The following is an 18972-nucleotide window of genomic DNA, read 5'->3' on the forward strand; positions in this document are numbered from 1 at the left end:
CCTCCAGCGGGCTTTAGGACCTGGTTCCCAATCCGGGTTTTCTGCTGTCCCACGCGCCTGTACATTCGAACTTGGCGCGCGCGCCCAGCCGGCAACCTTCCTCCTGACCGTTACACTGCTCCTGTCACTGCTTCCCCCTTCGGGGGGGGCTAGCTGGACCTGACCTCCCCTCCGTTCCCCCACTCTCCGATAGAGGCGTGGTCAGCCCTGACTCATCTTCTCTCCCTGCTGGAGGAGACGCTGGCCCTGACACATGGGACTCTTCCCCCCCACTACGCTCTGGTGGGGAAGCTGGTCCTGATCTCCCGCTGCTGCTTTGGGAGTCCCCACTGGCCCCTTGTTTCTGGTGTGTCCCCCCTGGGACCCCCCTTGCCCTGACCATCGGCGCCTCCTTCTGGGAATCTTCTGATTCGCTGGAGAAGCTCATGGACTCTATCGGTTCACTGTCATACTCCCCTATGCTGCCCTCAGATTCTTCCCCTTCGCTCTCCATTTCCTCTCTCCCCTGTGCCTCTGTTCCTGAGCCCCTGACAGCTACTTATTGTTCCAGTAAGTTTTGCCATTTTGGCATAGTCTGTTAATTTAGTCTGCCACTCCTCCTTGGTTGGGGCAGAATCTTCTTTCATGTTTGGGACTTTTGATTTTAGATAAAAAGCAGGCATGAGGCAACTCGCTCTACGCGGGGCTGCCCTTGAATCTGACCCAGAGACTCCAGCGGGTGCAGAATGCCGCGGCGAGGCTCCTTACGGGGTCCTTGCCGCGGGATCACATTCATCCAGTGCTTTACCAGCTGCACTGGCTCCTGGTGGAGTACAGGGTCAGGTTTAAGGTGCTGGTTTTGACCTTTAAAGCCCTATGCGGCCTAGGACCCACGTACCTACGGGACTGCCTCTCCTGGTATGCCCTGCGGAGGACCTTAAAGTCCACAAATAACAACACTTTGGAGGTCCCGAGCCTCAAGGAGGTTAGATTGGTCTCAACTAGGGCCAGGGCCTTTTCAGTACTGGCCCCGACTTGGTGGAACGCTCTGTCACAAGAGACCAGGGCCCTGCAGGACTTGACATCTTTCCGCAGGGCCTGCAAGACAGAGCTGTTCCGTGGCCTTTGGTTTGGACTCAGTCTGACCCTTATGTTTCCCTCCCCTTTTGGTCTTGATTTATTGGCTACTTTTAAAATGAGGCTGCATTTTAAATTGCATTTTAACCTGTATTTTAAATTGGTCCCCCCCCATTATATTTTTACTGTGATTTTATTGGTGTTAGCCGCCCTGAGCCCGGCTTGAACCCTGAGCTGCCCTGACAAATCAGGACAGATAAAACAAACTCTTCCTTCAAGCCGCACAGTTAAACTGTGGAACTCTCTGCCACAGGAGGTAACAATGGCTTGGATGACTTCAAAAGTGGATTGGACAAATTAATGGAGCAGACGAAGGCTACCAGAGCCTGCAAATGTCCCTATTTCCCAGGGACAGTCCCGGGTTTACAGAAGGCTTCTGATTTGATCCCTATTTTCATTGTAGAGAGCATGGAGCTATACGAGCCCTGAGCCTAGGAGATTAGTAACAAGGCAACCTTTAGAAGACATCTGAAGGCAGCTCTGTACGGGGAAGGTTTTTTTAAAAAATTATTTGAAGTTTTATTATGTTTTTATAGATATTGGAAGCCACCCAGAGTGGCTGCGGCAACCCAATCAGATTGGTGGGGCACCGACGAAAGAAGAATGGCAGACGAAATTGATGGACTATGCAGAATTAGATAAATTAACAGGAAGGATTCGAAGCCTGAGAGACCAGAGATTCTTAGAAGACTGGAGTAAATATATGAATTATTTGAAAAGCAATGGTAATGAAGAGATCATGCTAGTAGGATTGCAAGAAGTTTTGTAAGGAGGACTATTTGAAATATTGCAAGAAAGACTATGAGAAGAATTGTTAGTTAATGATAATTAAGAGTAATACAGAAATTAAGAAATGCAGAATAAGTGATAAAGAACGAGAAATCATCAGAGGTGTTGACGGAAGTCTAAAATATTGTATAAGAGAAGAAGTTATGTTATATGATTGTTGGAAATGATATGTTAAAATAAAAATAAAAATGTGTGTGTGTGTGTGTGTGTACACACACACACACACACACACACACACACACGATGGGATAGTTCATTCCTATTTTCATTGGAGCAATGTTGGAGAGCACTACTAGCCACAATGGCTATGCTCCACATCCAGAAATACTTCTGAGTAAGGTAAAAGGTAAAGGACCCCTGGGGTGCAGCGCTCAATTCGCATTCAGGCCAAGGGAGCCAGCGTTTGTCCACAGACAGCTTTCCGGGTCATGCGGCCAGCAGGACTAGACTGCTTCTGGCGCAACAGGACACTGTGATGGAAACCAGAGCGCATGGAAACGCCGTTTACCTTCCTGCCGCAGTGGTACCTATTTATCTACTTGCACGGGTGTGCTTTTGAACTGCTAGGATGGCAGGAGCTGGGACAGAGCAACGGGAGCTCACCCCGTCGTGGGGATTTGAACCGCCGACCTTCTGATCAGCAAGCCCAAGAGGCTCAGTGGTTTAGACCACAGCGCCACTTCTGAATAGCAGTTGCTGGAAACCACAGGAAAGGAGAGTGCTTTTGTTGTTGGAGCTTGCTTTTGGGTTTCCATTGGGGGATCTGGGTTGCCCACTGTGAGAACAGGATAGTGGATTAGATGGGCGACAGGCTTGCTCCAGCAGAGGTCTTCTTATGTCTTGGGCAGGCTTGCCTTCCCTTTGAAACCAGTGTCTCTCCTGTGATTATTTAGTGTGGACCTGGGTAAAGGTAAAGGGAGCCCTGACCATTAGGTCCAGTCGTGACCGACTCTGGGGTTGCGGCGCTCATCTCGCTTTATTGGCCAAGGGAGACGGTGTACAGCTTCCGGTTCATGTGGCCAGCATGACTAAGCTGCTTCTGGCGAACCAGAGCAGCGCATGGAAATGCTGTTTACCTTCCCGCTGGAGTGGTACCTATTTGTCTACTTGCACTTTGACGTGCTTTCGAACTGCTAGGTTGGCAGGGGCAGGGACTGAACAACGGGAGCTCACCCCGTCGCGGGGATTCGAACCCCCGACCTTCTGATTGGCAAGTCCTAGGCTCTGTGGTTTAACCCACAGCGCCACCCAGGGTGGACCAGCGTGGACCAGGGTGGTTGTGCTCAATCCTACAGGCTGCTCTTTTAACATTCTTCTGCTGTTCATTTTTTTTTAAAAAGGAACAGGCAGCCTGATATTATTTGAAGGCATAGCAAAACAACTCAAATGGTGTCTCTTTCCAGTGGTAAAAATAGTATAATTAACTAAAGAACTGACCCTTTGATAACAGTATTCCAGGTTTTGCTGTCTCACCTAGCCTAAATGAGGTAAGGTGTTCTGTCTCCCCTCTTTCTTCCAATCACAGGATTTTTCTAATCATATCCTCAGCTAATTTTCTCTCCCCACCCCACACACCTCTGCAATGCCCTGCCTTATATTCCTTCTTATTATGCCCAAAATGTCCTTATTTTATGCAGGCCCACAGCCTACGGTAATAGACTGCTTTATGCCGATACGGATAGAAAATTGATCACGGAATGCTTTAATGCTAAAGTATTCCAGGCTGGAATTGGCGGCCCAGAAGCTTCCTCTGAAAATAGTTAAAAATGAAGCTGTCCTATCCTGTGTTAACTAGACACAGGAACTGAGGGAGCTGCCTTCCACTGAGTCGGGCCATTGGCCCATCTAACTCAGTAGTGTCTGCACAGGCTGGCAGAAGCTCTCCAGGGTTTCAGTCTTTTGCTAGCCAGGTTCCTGGCGGTCGAAGCTGGGGCCATCTGCATGCAAAGCACATGCTCCACCACTGAGCTACGGGCCTCCTCCAAGAGAGAAGCTCAGATTCATAGAATTGTAGATTTGGAAGGGGGTCCCGAGGGTCATCTAGACCAACCCCCTGCAATGCAGGAATCACAGGGTGATTTGTGTGCCAAGGTAGGGAACGTGGCCATCTGATGCTGCTGGGCTCTGCTTCTCACCAGCCATATGTAGTGGAAATGCGGAAGACAATTGTATTTCGAGGAGTTAGGTGGCATGTCCCTTTCCCTTTAACGCCCCCAGTTTGAGGTCTGCTGGATTCTTGTGTTTCACACACCTGTCGGGAGTTTCTTGGGTTCTTCTGTGTTGCAAGTGCTGGCTGGATGCCCGGCTGCAGGTAGTGGGAGACTCTCAGCCACTCTGTATTATCGTATTTTCCGTCCTATGGGACGCACTTTTCCCCCTCCAAAAATTAAGGGGAAATGTGTGTGCGTCCTATGGAGCGAATGCAGGTTCCTTGGCTTCACCAATAGCAACGCGAAGCCTCCGAAGCACAGAGGGAGCGCTCCCTCCGCGCTCCGGAGGCTTTGCGTTGCTTTCGCTGAAGCCTGGAGAGTGAGAGGGGTCGGTGCACACCGACCCCTCTCGCTCTCCAGGCTTCAGGGATATCTGCCTGAAGCCTTTGGAGCGCAGTGGGAACTCGCACTGCGCTCCAAAGGCTTTGGGTTCCTTTCGCTGAAGCCGGGAGAGCAAGACTCTCCTGGCTTCAGCAGAGAGGGAGAGCTGCGCAGCGCCCCTTCAGCCAAGTGGGAGGAGAAATGGAAGGGACTCCTGCCACTTTGTTGAAGGGGCGCTGAGCAGAGAGGGGGAGAATTTTTTTCCCCGTGTTCTCCCACTCTAAAACAAGGTGCCTCCTATGGTCGGGTGCGTCCTATAGAGCGAAAAATACAGTAATTCCATCTCAGGGTCCTGGGCTAATCATGAGTAATGCCAGGTGCACTTGCTTACATCAAGGCAGGCTGTAAAAGCCATAGGTGGGAGTGGCCTGGTGAGTGTCTACCTAGATCAAAGGGCCTGATGCTGGGAGACTGATGGTTGGGGTCTTTCTCCTGCTGCTCTACCTGGGGCTCTGAGCAGCTGAAGGGGAGATTGGGTAGCCCCTGTCAGGTATGTTTTATTTTATGCTTTGCATGCCTGCTGTTTATTTGTTAATAAAACTGTTTTGGTTCCCCTTCCACCTCCTGATATCCTTGGAAAGAACTGCTGTATTTGGCAGCACACCACAGCCAATGGTCTGGGAAGCTGAGTCCAGCAACATCTGGAGGGGGATATATTCGTTTTAATAGGTTTATTTTTAATATTGTTTTAATTCTATTATAGTTTAATTACCTTTTAACAGTGACGTGTTATATATTTTCAGCGTTCTGCATTTTATGCAAACCTGAAGTACTGTGTCCAGTTCCAGGCACAACAATTTAAGGAAGGATATCGTCAAGCTGGAACATGTGCAGAGGAAGGCAGCCAAAATGACCAAGGATCTGGAAACCAAGCCTTATCAGGAATGGTTGAGGGGGTTGGGTATGTTTAGCCTGCGAAAGAGGCGCTGACTATCATATCTCCTCTCAAATATCTCGAGGAGGAGGATGGAGCAAGCTTGTTTTCTCCTGCTCTGGAGGGCAGGATCCGAACCAATGGCTTCAAGTTATGAGAAAGGGGATTCCAACTAAACATCAGGATGAACTTTCTGAAAGAGCTGTTTTGACAGCAGAGTGGGCTCCCCAAAGAGGTGGTGGACTCTCCTTTCTTGGAGGTTTCTAAGCAGAGGCTGGATGGCCATTTGTCATGGATGATCTTGAGATTCCTGCGTTGCAGGCGCTGGGGTCCAACTCTACAGCTCTTTATTATTCAGTCCATGTTGTTTTAATTTGTGTAAGCTGCCTTGAGTCCCAGTCTGGGGAAAATGTGGATCTAAATAAATATGATGATGATGATTAAGAGGTTCTTCATCCCTGGTCCACGAGAGTCTCATAATACATCGTCCCATCCTTCCCTATCCACAAAGAGGAAAAAGAACACAGGAACTTCCTTGGATCAGGTCAGCAATGGACCTATGGTCCTGTTCCATAGCTATTAACTGGGATGGAGGCAGATTTGGCCCATGGGAGTCCAGTTACTGACCCCTTTGCTGCTTTGATCTACAGAGGGGCAAATCTATCAATTACCATGCTCTGCATTTGTCATTCTTTGTCATCCTAAGTTATGTTCCCCCATACTTCCACATCATTTTTTTAAAAAAAGTCTGCATTTCATTTCAGCGTGAATTTCTCTTGATATACACTTTCATGCTACACAATTTTGTCTCGTATGCACATTTTTGCAGAGCAATTCCCCTGAATATAATGATTTTTTTGCCTGTTATTTTTCACTAATATATGGATGCATAGAAGATAGTACTCGGCCCAGCACTCAGTTTCCTGAAGTGTGTATTTTTAAAAAAAGGAAAGATCACACTTCTGTTCTTTAAGAATGGTGGACGTTGGTTCTTGAAAGTGTGTAGCAAACTCTCAATTCCAGGTGGAGTGTCAATATGCCACAACTGCCCCTGTGTCCTTTGCACGATTACCAGAAACAGCGGATGGGAGGCTGGGGTGAAATTATGCACCATGAATTGTTGCCAGTTCATTAGAATGCATTAGGGATGAGCGGATCCATCACATTTGGTTTCCCATTTTTCCAATCTGTTCAGTTCTCCGCATCAGTTTGCCATTTTTTAAAAAGTCGTTCCAGTCTGAATTTCTCCTTATGAACACATTTTTGAATGCAGATTTGCCTGACTCAGATTTTTCCCCAAAGCAAATTCCCCTAATATAGTACATTTTTGTGTGTGTGTTTGTGTGTGCATTTTAAGAGGGACTTTACTCCCACAACTTGGCTGCAAAACTCATAAAAGTGTAAATTTCAAAGGAGGACTGTGTTTCAGTTCCCAGATTGCTTCGGGAAGCGAGATTTAGGTAGGCCTGGATGGAAATTCAAACTGAATCAAATCTCTCCCATATCCCTAGAATGCATGATTTATACAGCTTGAGGAACCCAGTTTTTCGGGAAGAGGATCTTGGGTCATGCTAGTGCAGAATGTCATTTCGCTCTTCTAGAAGCCATGATTGATGACCTAGTAATTCTCCATCAACCTTGAAAGGGGAATAGATCTGTGAGTAGGGATGAGAATCAGTTGGTTTCCAATCTGGGTTACTTTGGCACCAGGCTACCCAGAAGTCTGTTCTGCCCACTTCCTACATTTATCAGCAATGATCCGTCATATTTCCCTATGGCAGGGGCCTGTCGGGGCTATGGATCCTATTGTCATGAGCTACAGGGATGGCCACCACCGAGGCAGGGCAGTGGTCCAAACAAGATGTGGTGAGCAGTTTCCTGGTTGGCAAACCTTAGAGGGGTTTCAGGACCTTGGACAGTACTCTAACTTCTCTGGCCAGACATCCAAGTTGTTTTAGCCTGGAGCAAATGGACGGAGTTTTATAGCAGAACTGGGTAGACCCTGACTGGGGAGCCTACTCACTGAGTGGTGTCTCCGGGCCAATTAATAATGGGTGGGTGCCTTCCCCTCACCCTTCACATAAATTGGGTTTCTGGCTGTGGGTATCACTCCACAGGGTTCTCTTGAGCCCTTGTGGAGTCTGTGGACCAGTCATCAGAGTCTGGTGGCATAGGTGTCTCCTTGGGTGGTGGCTCATGGAACCACATGGACACACCTAGACATGAATCCTTCTCCTGCTCAGACAGAACTCTGTTGCTGAGGAGTCCTGGTTTGGGGCTGATGCACATGTGAATCCACAGCTTCTCCTGACAGGCCCCAACATATTCCCAGAATGAAGAGTATACTCCCCTATGCAGAGGATGGAGCTACACTCTTATTAAGCTTCAGACTGCAGCATTTGGGACTTCTTAGTTTAATAGTAGATAGGTAGCCGTGTTGGTCTGCCATAGTCAAAATAAAAAATTCCTTCCAGTAGCACCTTAAAGACCAACTAAGTTAGTTCTTGGTATGAGCTTTCGTGTGCATGCACACTTCTTCAGATACACACAGTGTATCTGAAGAAGTGTGCATGCACACGAAAGCTCATACCAAGAACTAACTTAGTTGGTCTTTAAGGTGCTACTGGAAGGAATTTTTTATTTTTTCTTAGTTTAGAGCAGGGTTTCCCAAACTTGAAGTCTCCAGCTGTTTTTGGACTACAACTCCCACCATCCCTAGCTAGGAGGACCGGAGGTTAGGGATGATGGGAATTGTAGTCCAAAAACAGCTGGAGACCCAAGTTTGGGAAACCCTAGTTTAGAGCAAGAGACGACGTGATAGAAGTTCATAAAATTATACCCGACATGGGGAAAGTGGACAGAGAAGAGCTTTCTTCCTTTCTCAACACTAGGATTCACAGACACCCAATGAAGCTGAATGTTTGAGAATTCAGGACAAACAAAAGGGAGGACTTCTTCAGGCAGTCAAACCAAGGAGCTCCCACGGGAGGCAGAGATGGCCACCAACTTGGAGGGCTTCAGAAGAGGGTTGGACAAATTCAATGGCTACTAGTCATGATGACTATACTCTGCCTTCTTGGTCAAAGGCAGCAATGCTTCTGAACACCAGTTGCTGGAGGCCACAGGAGGTGAGAGCCCTCTTCTGCTGTGATCCTGCTTGTGGACTTTCCATCTGGTTGGCCACTGTGAGAACAGCATGTTGGATTCAATGGGCCACTGGCTCTTCTCAGGTTCTTAGGGTGGGACATAGTTGGATGCAATCCACAGTTCAGGGACACATTCCAGCTGGGCAAAGTAGGGAGCACATGGCAGGGTTGGGTAAGGGGGAATGGGCTGGGGAGAGGTCCAAGGGCCAGATTGAAAAGGTCTGGAGGGCCACACTTGCCTTGCAGGTTTGAACTTCCCTACCCATGATGTGAAAGATTGCCCGGTGAGTGGAATCAAAGGGAGGGGGGAAAGAAGACACCCCAAGCAGCAGTGAATTCATTTTCTTTCTTTTTTTTTAATGTATAACCGTTACGCCTGAGTTACAGAAGAGAGACACCTACAGGCAGCAGGTAGTTAAAGCAAGTACCAGTTCTGTTTCTCTACTCTACTACTCCATATAGCTGAATAAATTATGAGGTGATTATATTTATATATATATATACACACACACACACGCTCTCTTTCTCTCTCTCTCTCTCTCTCTCTCGCTCACACTCACCATCTCGCCCACACTGACTCACACACACACATGTACATATGGAGCAAAAATTAGCTATGACTCGAACACAGAAGCAACATATCTGCAATTACTAGGAATAAGGTATGTTCTACAGATAATATTTGTCCAGGTTTTGCGGGGTATGTGGAGTTGGTTAGGGGGCGGGGCGGGTGACAAGTTAGAAACATTAAATACACAAAATCTCTGAGTGGTCAGATATCTATATATATTTTTCCCCAGGGGTACAGGAGCATTTGGCTGGGTTTGGGGGTGGGGGAAGGTGAGCAGAAAATAGAGAATATGCAAAGATGATGTTAGAATGATACCTGGTAAAGAACATGTGGGGAGGAGGTGATTTATTCCAGTTTTTTTGTTTTCTCTCCCCCCCCCCAAATAATCAGTATCCAGCCCTTTGCTTAGCAGGCTGGGCAGGGAAGTTCTGGTGCCAAATTCTCTCCAATGAGAGAACTTTCCCCGTACATTTCATCAAATCCCAGGGTGTTCTGCATCAAATGCACATTGGAACTCTCCATGGCAATGAACAGGAAAGTCTGTGCATTCAAGATCATTGATTGTGCATGGGGGGCACATATGGAATCTGGGCAAGGCCACCCAAGCTTGGAAAATCCCCCACTGGAATGATCAGTGAAACATGGAATGTGTCAATGCAGTTGGATTGGGTCACAAGAGCAGCTTTGGGGAGAGCAATGAGGGGCAGAGGAAGTTCATCACTTCGCGTCCTCACTACAGGGCTTCAAATATTTCCAGCTGTCAAGGATTTGCTTTGAAAGCTCTCCTGGCTGTCTGCCTCCTCCTTCTCCTCCTTTGCCCTCACTGTCCTTTGCCCTCACTTGCCCACACTGATGCCCAACCTGGTTTGCTGTGGTCCACGGGGCAACCTCGCTTACAAACGCCTTTGCTTACAAACATCCGAGGCATGTCAACGTATTATAGAACATGATCATCAACAACAAATCAACAGGGAGAAAGAGCACCGGAACTCGCCGGTTTGCAGTTAAGTGTCGAAAAAGTCACCGAAAGCAAAAGCTGTTTCCCTGATGTTTGTGAAATGGGATGCTTAAATAGGAAAATTGAGTTTTGGTACAGTCCCTATGGGACAACAATAACTGAATTAGGAGATGTCTGCATTTCAGATTTAAATCTCCATTGTAGTACACTAACTGCGCATGTTCCAGTTGGCCAATGCCATAGCCGGAATCCAAAGGGACTAGTTCTTCACATCGAAGGGCAGGAAGTTTGGGGCTTGTGTGTCCCAAAGAATGTTCCCCTTCCCATGATGGACATCACTTAACATTCAAAAGCAAAGGGGTTACAAAATCTGTTTGCAGGATGGCTGGGGAGGAAGGTTGCTTAATGGTGGGGGAACTAAAATAAAAATAAAAATAATTGAGTGCAACTCAGCCCGTCAGTATAGTAAAAGCGACCATTTGGTTCCTCCCCTTCAGTTCACCTTGAATTTTTGTATTTCTTTTTGGGTGTTGTCTTCCACCTGCCCTTTGCTGGTTTCCCATCCCCAGAATTTTTTGCTGCTCATCTAATAAATCAATTAAAACCAACCCCCAACATATTTTTTCTTCTTCCACCAATGAGTTTAAATTTCCTTTCACGATAAAGAAGATAGAGGCAACTTTCCCTTTCCCCCCACCCCCTAAAGAAAAATTCACCCCAAACCCCAAAAGTTATTGGAATGTATTTTGAAAACATACAATACGCAAAAGGTCCTACACTGTTCTGCCTCCCAAGCCTTTATATATATATGTATATATATATATTTATTTATTTATATTTATATATGTGTATTTTTAAAAACTACCACAGCACTCACTGTGTGTTTAGTAATATAGAGAGAGAGAAGAAAGAGAAATGCCAACTTTCTATAAACAAACACCACGTGACCGAGTTTCCACTTAAGGTACATAGGTACCCCCTCCAAGAGCTGAGGAGCTTCTCCTCTTCAACATACTCTTCTAAGCTCTATATTTACAGCGGCGGTTTAGATGGCTGTGCACTTTTGTGGCAAAGGGAAGTGGCAAATTACATTACTATTCACTAGCATCATTCCATAGCATCCAACATCCCAGATGGACTCGGAGATCCAAGGATCTGCAGGAATAATGGCTGGGGATAAGTCACAGTCTGGTGTGTGTGTGTGCTGCTTTATTTTATATGTACAATTGCAAAAACCGATGCGGAAATTGGGGGTGAGTGGAAAACAGGAAGCAGTGTTTTCCAAGGGCGCTACTTCCTGTTTATGTGGCATTGGTGACTTTTGGTTGAAGTAGAGTTGCTATGCAATTTTGCATATGTATATGGAATTGGGAGAAGTCAATGCTGCCCTTGAGCTACCCCTCCCGCCCCCCAAAATATATATATGCAAGAACAATCCGAGATCAAAACATGGTTTCTGTGCAGGGGCAGATTTAGGTTTGATGAAGCCCTAAGCCACTGAAGGTAATGGGGTCCTTTATATGTCCAGCTGTCCTTTTGTCAACAACAAATTGTCACTCTTTTTTGTGTTGAATATATGGACCTAATAGGTATCTAAAGCCATTTGCACATAACAAAATATGTATTTCATCAAAGTAATTTTTTCCTTTAAATTTGTTGGGGGCCTCCCAAGAGAGTGGGGCCCTAATCTATAGATTTGTTTAGCTTATATGTAATTCTGGCACCATTTCTGTGATATGAGCGAATTCGCCTTAGAGTTGTGAAATCTTGAGATGAGAAATTTTGGTAGATGGGCCGGGACTGTGGCTTGAGCTAGAGGTTAATTCCGTATCTTGGAAACTCTTAAAACCATCCAGAGTAGATGGTTTGTCAAGGTGAAAGCAGTAGAGAAGGAAACTGGTCACCCGTGGCTTTAAACGAGGCTGAAAGGAATTTGAGAGATGGAATGACTTTTCTGAACTTAAAACTACCAGCTCTTCCTGATTCCCCACCTTGCATTTTCATTATTCTTCCACTTCCGGGCTTTGCCTGTCTGGCATTGCACTCATGGTTCTCCTAATTTTGGAACGCAACAATTTTTGGAATGGATTAAAAACCCACCACATGCCCACTGGTGAATGCTGTTGGATTTAAGGGAGTTTCAGGGGAGTGGGGACTTTGTGGACACACACAATGAAGTGCGACAGACCTTGCAACACCCATGAGGTATTCTGAACATCAGGAGAGTCTAGCCTTGCTATCTGATATGCTTTGAACTCAAAATGCTACAGAGTGAACCAGTGACCTTGGCGTGCAAAGCAAGATGCTCTGCCATTGAGCCACAGACACTTCCTGAAAGGAAAGACTAGCACCGATGCAATGGAATGCTCCCAATTTTGGTAGGCAAAATAGGAAGCTGCCTTAGACCATTGGTCCATCTAGCCCAGTATTGTTGACACTGACTGGCAGTGGCTCTCCAAGGTTTCATCTAGGGGGTTTCTTCCAACCCTATCTGGAGATGCAATTGGGTCTTGAACCTGCTCTACCACTGAAAACCATCCATCCTAATACGGATCGTTGGCTACCACTGCCAGTCGATTGTTTCGACTGTCCTTTTCTCCTGTCCTTGAACTTTCTCATCTCCTCTTTTTCTATCAAACTGGATATACGAAGTCACTGCTGGAATAAGTTCCTCCAGGGGTGTTGTTAGGAGATGACCCAGATGACCTGCTCCCTGCCTCCCCACTTTGTAACAAGGCAGCCGGGGGCACTACAGAGTACATTGCCCACGAAATTCTGCCATCTTCACATGCCCAGAGGCACTTCTTTTAGTTTCAGTGTGCACATAGGCACCAGACCTTGCCAACAGGTTGTGGGGGAGGTCAAAGGTCCCAATCCTTTTCTGGGCCCAGAAAACCCTGCTGGTACCCCACAGCTCAGAGTGAGCCCTGACAGACATTGATTCCTGCCCCCTACTCTGAAATCAAGCCCAAATTTGCATCTGCACTAGAGGTAAAGAATGTGGGTCCATACAGACCTTGCTAGGCTTCTGAACTGCATCAGCAACAGTGGAAATTTGCATATGGAAACATTCTGCAAATTAGTGTTGTATGGACCAGTTCCTGAATCTTTTAAATACCTAGTTTTAATAGAAGCACCTCCCACAGAAGACTTCCATTTGCAAGCTGGGTGCCGCTGACTGTATAGCAGTCGAAATCAACCAGAAGGGGGATGAAAATGAAGAGTTTCCCCCTATCTTCCTTGTCACCATGTGGTGGACTTGTAGATGAATAGATTCATCCAACAGGACCCAATGCAACTTTGAAGCCAGTGTTCAGGGTGTGTGGGATTTTTGACAGCCTAGACAACAAGGGATCCCTTGTCTTTGTTAATATACTTGGCTCCCTTGATTGCCAGAACGTGGCAATTTTAAAACGCCATAGGCGAACAAAGTTGCGTGGTATTCATCCTGCATCTAACCTCCAGCTTCCTCAGATTCTGTCTCAACTTCCTGCAGAATTAGTGGTCCCCAAACTGGAAAAAAAAGTTCCAATATACATCAAATCTCCCTCTCCCCAACACACTGAATTGAGATGCACTGTAACCTCACCCCTTTTTGAAATACCTTCTCCATTTTTGGTCCAAATATCTTCCCATTTGGTCCCAAGATCAACACTTAACAATCACCAGGATTCCTCCTTCACAGGCAATGCCGATCATGTACAATAACTAAATGGGGCTGGGGGGCAGACAGACGAAAAGAATCTACCTATCTATCTATATATTTACGAAGAAAACAGGTTCCACAGTGACTTAAGCCCAGAGGCCACATCAATGGAAGGTCCATAACTGTTGGTTGTTTACGGCATTGGCTAGGAGGGCTTGAACATCAGGGGGGAAATAAACATCGGATCACACTCATTGTCTCTGGCCTTTGAAGGGGTCAAAGTCACCATAGGCGAGCGCTTTCTTAACAGGTCTGCACAGTTAGAATTTGGATTAGTGGAAAATTATCCCTTCCTTCCTCAGTTCTCTTTGCCCTTCAGGTGCAGGCAAGATTTGGAAGGTTCGATGCTTAAGGTCCCAGAAGAAGAAGGGCGCTGACAGAGCTGGGTCCTTGGAAGGCTGGTGGCAGAAGTGGGATTTTTTTCCCTTCCATTTTTCATTTGTGTCTCATTGGTGGTCGACTATCAATGTAGACAATGTCGTGTGGCTGCATCCATCAGTAAGCTTGGCCTGTTTCAACGGGTAGGAGACCCAGCACAGCCGAATGTTCCCCAAGCTTCATTCTACGCTGTGTGGACAGGCTCACGTTCTTGGTCAGATAGTCAACTGCGGCTGGGGAAAGGAAGAGGAGGAATAAACAACAGAGGAAGAGGTAAAGTGCAAATAATGTTGCAGAAGAAGCGTTTACAGTTCTACAAAGACACACCCTAGATAAAGATGGGAGAGGCCAGTCAGCCCATGTTTGTCTCATCACCCACCATGGGGCTTGGCAGCTGCAGTTTTTAAAACACGGTATTCATCTGCCATGCCTACCTCTGATGCATTTTGCATTATTTTATTATAATATTGTGTTCTTAGCTATTGGAAGCCACCCTGAGTAATGCCTACGTATCAGAAGAGTGGGATAGAGATTCTTGCCTTTTTTTAAAAAAGTAAGCAGCTAGTCCTCAATCTGATACCATACCCCACAACTTCTGAAATAATAATAATAATAATAATAATAATAATAATAATAATAATAATATTAATTTGTACACCGCCCTTCATCCGAAGATCTGATGGCGGTTCACGACAGAAAAATACAAAACGTGAATACAAATACATAACGAAACAAAAACAAACTGAAACCAATATCCCCACCTCCCACAAACATGTTTAAAAAGCCATGGCTTCTGATTTTTCACTTGGCATCCATCTACACGCTTATAAGCCCCCCTTGGCTGCCCCAAAGTGTTGTTTTTTCCATTGTTAAGTCATCTCGCTTTCGAAAGTCAAAACACATGGACTCTATTAATATAGAGGCCTAGAAACTTGGTTGAATTATTTTTTTTTGAAAAAAAGAAAGAAAGCCAGAATCCGCCCAGCATGCGGAATCCTGTGCCCTCATCCTGCACTTGAAAATTTGGGTGCCACGTCACGAGCCCGTCCTGAGACCTCGAGTTAGTTTGCGGGAAAAGGATAAAAATAAACTCTCAATACATTTCTTGGCTGTAAGTGGAATTGTGCTTTTGGCTTGGCTGGAAGACCCAAAATCCACCATTCTCTGAAGACTGGCAAGTGAAAGTTCATATATATATATATATATATATATATATATATATATATGTAAGTAACTGACACTCCCGATTAGCAGTGCTTCAGTCAAACTCTGTGCCCACCCCCCTCATTCTAATGTCACAAATTAGATTAATACAAGGCTGGCAAGGAAGGCACCATTGGTGCCAACGGGTAAACAAATTTCAGCCATCAGCATCCTGTCAGCATCTTGCCCCAAAGGGGGGTCCCTTCCAGGCGAAAATTCTTATTAGACTTGTCACATCCATTAGGAATCCTTTCACGCTTCTGCGTTCCATCAGCGGTTTCATTAGCGCAGCCTCGGCCTCTGGGAATGGCTGGGACTGCTCTGTTCTGGCTCTCCTCCATTCACCTCTTTCTCCGCCCCCCCATCTCCCCCTACCCTGCCCCTTGCACACCTCCGCCGACACCATCCGGGATGGAGCAGGCGAGTTTCTCACTGCTTGTCTCCACGAGATCTCAGCTTGGCTTCCCCACGAGAGGACCGGACAGACCCGTAACATTGGCGGCAGAGCTTCCCAGTACCAGTTGCTGGAAACTGCCATGGGGGGAAAGACAGTGCTTCTGTGCTGGGCGGTCCTGCTTGCGGAATTCCCCATAGGGCATCTGGTTGGCCGCTGGGGAAACAGGATGCTGGTGGGGTAGATGGAACTCACTTTGGCCTGATCCATAGATGCTTCTGAATACCAGTTCTGCTGGAGCGCCAGGATGGGAGAGTTCTCCTTGCGCCTGTGCCCTGCGTGTTGGATTCCCACCGGGATCAGGTTGGTCACTGTGAGGACAGGATGGCGGACTAGATTGGCATTGGCCTGAATCAGCGGTCTCTCCTTCAGGGATTCTTGAGCTGTGATTCCTGCACTGCAGCGGGTTGGGCTCCCTCCCAGCTTTACAGTTCTGTGACTCTACTAATTTGTGGGGTTCTACACCTGGGACTACACAGGGACGCGGGTGGCACTGTGGGTTAAACCACAGAGCCTAGGACTTGCCGATCAGAAGGTCGGCGGTTCGAGTCCCCGCGACGGGGTGAGCTCCCGTTGCTCGGTCCCTGCTCCTGCCAACCTAGCGGTTCAAAAGCACGTCAAAGTGCAAGTAGATAAATAGGTACCGCTCCGGCGGGAAGGTAAACGACGTTTCCGTGCGCTGCTCTGGTTCGCCAGAAGCGGCTTAGTCATGCTGGCTACATGACCCGGAAGCTGTACGCCGGCTCCCTCGGCCAGTAAAGCGAGATGAGCGCCGCAACCCCAGAGTCGGTCATGACTGGGCCTAATGGTCAGGGGTCCCTTTACCTTACACCTGGCAAAGAAAATTGGGTCCTGGGGCTCTGTTGGGCCTCTAAATTAAGCCCCAGTGAGCTGTGTGTGTGTGTGTGTGTATTTATCTGCATTTATTTACACACACACACACATTCAACAGGTGGTTCTCCTTCTGTGGGGTTTTTTGGGGGGGAGGGGAAGCTTAGATTTGGGGACTCCAGTAGAAAACAGAGGCCAAACAGGATCAACTGGGGAAATTCATTCTCCTTGGGGATTAATGCATTCCAAAATGTGCTCAGGCATTTGGTTAGCCTGATCTAGGCGTCACTTAGCAATCAGAACAGCAGTGGCTTTATTAAAGGGAAAAGGTGGTTGGGCTGTGGGGGGGGGGAGGTAAGCATTTCCACACCCCTTGCCCTCTCCCTTCTGAGAATTCCCTCTCTCTTGAGGCTCCTGCCAAGGCAAGAGGTTGCAGAACAGCAAAAACTTAATAGTCAGTAGGGGAATACCTTTGCCTGTGTTGGTAATGTCCAAGCTTTGTGCCAAGGCAAGGCAGCAGATGTCGTGAGATCTTTTTCCCCCCTGGGGGAGGGGGATTGCCATGCGAAATGTAGAAACTGGAGCCCAAAACAGCATTCTGAGGAGGTGCCCGTTGCATCTCTGCATGAGTCTGGTCTCCCCACCTTCCTGCATCACTGACCCGCCTGTGAGTGGAGCCTTAGATCTCCCATGCTGTCTGAAGAATCCACCCTTAGAAGATGATACCCGCTATGTCTCTGGATGATACACAGATCTCTGCCTTCCTCCTTTCAACCAACCAACCAACTTGTGACCCTCTAAGATGTCACTGGGCCAACTTCCACCCACAACCCTCAGTGTTGGTCATGCTGGTTAGAGCTGATGGTAGCCGGAGCCCAGCCTCACCCAGAAGTCCATAGCTTTTCCATCCCTGGACCAGACCATCATTTGCCATTACTAGCCCCAGCTACCTCCAACATAACTCTTGACTTTTAATGAAGGGATTGGGAACTTGTGGCCTCCCAAATGTTGTTTGACTGCAACTCCCATAATCCCTGACCACTGGCAATGCTGGCTGGGACTGTTGGGAGTCAGAGTCTTAAAGCAACTAGAGGGTCGCAGTTTCCCCATCTCTGAACTAGGCCATCGCTTGCCGTCACTGCCCCTAGCTACCCGAATCACGCCTCTTAATGCAGGGAACTAGTGCTTCTGCAGATGTTACTGGGCTCCAACTCACATCATCATTCCTGCTCAGGGGCCTTGATACCTGCCAGGGCTGGAGGCCATCACATCAGTGCCGGATTAAACCTTGTGGAGGCCCCATAGCTGTCAAAATCTTGGGGAGGGGGCGCGTGCGTGCGGAATCTTGTGCACACGTTCCAGGGTGATGACATTGAACTATGAAAGCTTCACTGCAATTTTCTTACTAGATCAAATCAATATTATTTTGATCTGTTGTCGCAGGGCCCTGCTCTGCCTATTTGGTAATTCAGAACTGCACCACACTGTCTACGCCCCTGTCCAATACACTCTAGAAAATCAGACCCTCCAAATGTCCCTATTTGCCAGGGACAGTCGTGGATTTACAGAAGCCGTCCCAGTTTCTGATTTGATCGAAGAATGTCCCTCTTTTCCTTAAAGGTCAAGGTCAAGGTAAAGGGGCCCCTGACCATTAGGTCCAGTCGTGACTGACTCTGGGGTTGCGGCGCTCATCTCGCTTTATTGGCCAAGGGAGCCAGCATACAGCTTCTGGGTCATGTGGCCAGCATGTCTAAGCCGCTTCTGGCGAACCAGAGCAGCGCACAGAAACGCAGTTTACCTTCCCACAGAAGCGGTACCTATTTATCTACTTGCACTTTGAGGTGCTTTTGAACTGCTAGGTTGCCAGGAGCAGGGACCGAGCAACGAGAGCTCACCCCGTCACGGGGATTCGAACTGCCAACCTTCTGATCAGCAAGTCCTAGGCTCTGTGGTTCAACCCACAGTGCCACCCGCATCCCCTCTTTTCCTTAGGACGTCCCTATTTTCATCAGAGAAGTGTTGGAGGGTATGGAGTTATGTGACCGCGAAGCCAAGGAGATACTTAACTATACAACCTTTAGAAGACATCTGAAGGCAGTCCTGTACAGTGGTACCTCGGGTTACATACGCTTCAGGTTACATACGCTTCAGGTTACAGACTCCGCTAACCCAGAAATAGTACCTCGGGTTAAGAACTTTCCTTCAGGATGAGAACAGAAATTGCGCAGTGGCAGCGCGGTGGCAGCAGGTGGCCCCATTAGCTAAAGTGGTGCTTCAGGTTAAGAACAGTTTCAGGTTAAGAATGGACCTCTGGAATGAATTAAGTACTTAACCTGAGGTACCACTGTATAGTGG

The 18972-nt window shown here is 47.3% G+C and overlaps 1 protein-coding gene across 5 annotated transcripts in view; it reads right to left on the bottom strand.

The window, feature by feature from the left end:
* Nucleotides 1-9458: 9458 nt before the first annotated feature.
* The window catches only part of PAX7 (paired box 7), a 165798-nt gene continuing 156284 nt past the window's right edge, over nucleotides 9459-18972 (bottom strand). For all 5 annotated transcript variants that reach the window (XM_083512698.1, XM_083512695.1, XM_083512697.1 and 2 more), the window contains one exon: nucleotides 9459-14362. In XM_083512698.1, coding sequence (XP_083368824.1) covers nucleotides 14247-14362 — 116 coding nt within the window. In that variant the 3' untranslated portion in view covers nucleotides 9459-14246. The remainder of the gene's footprint in view (nucleotides 14363-18972) is intronic.

Source organism: Podarcis liolepis (genome assembly GCF_965112155.1).
Source record: "Podarcis liolepis genome assembly, chromosome: 7".
Classification (NCBI taxonomy): Eukaryota; Metazoa; Chordata; class Lepidosauria; order Squamata; family Lacertidae; genus Podarcis; species Podarcis liolepis.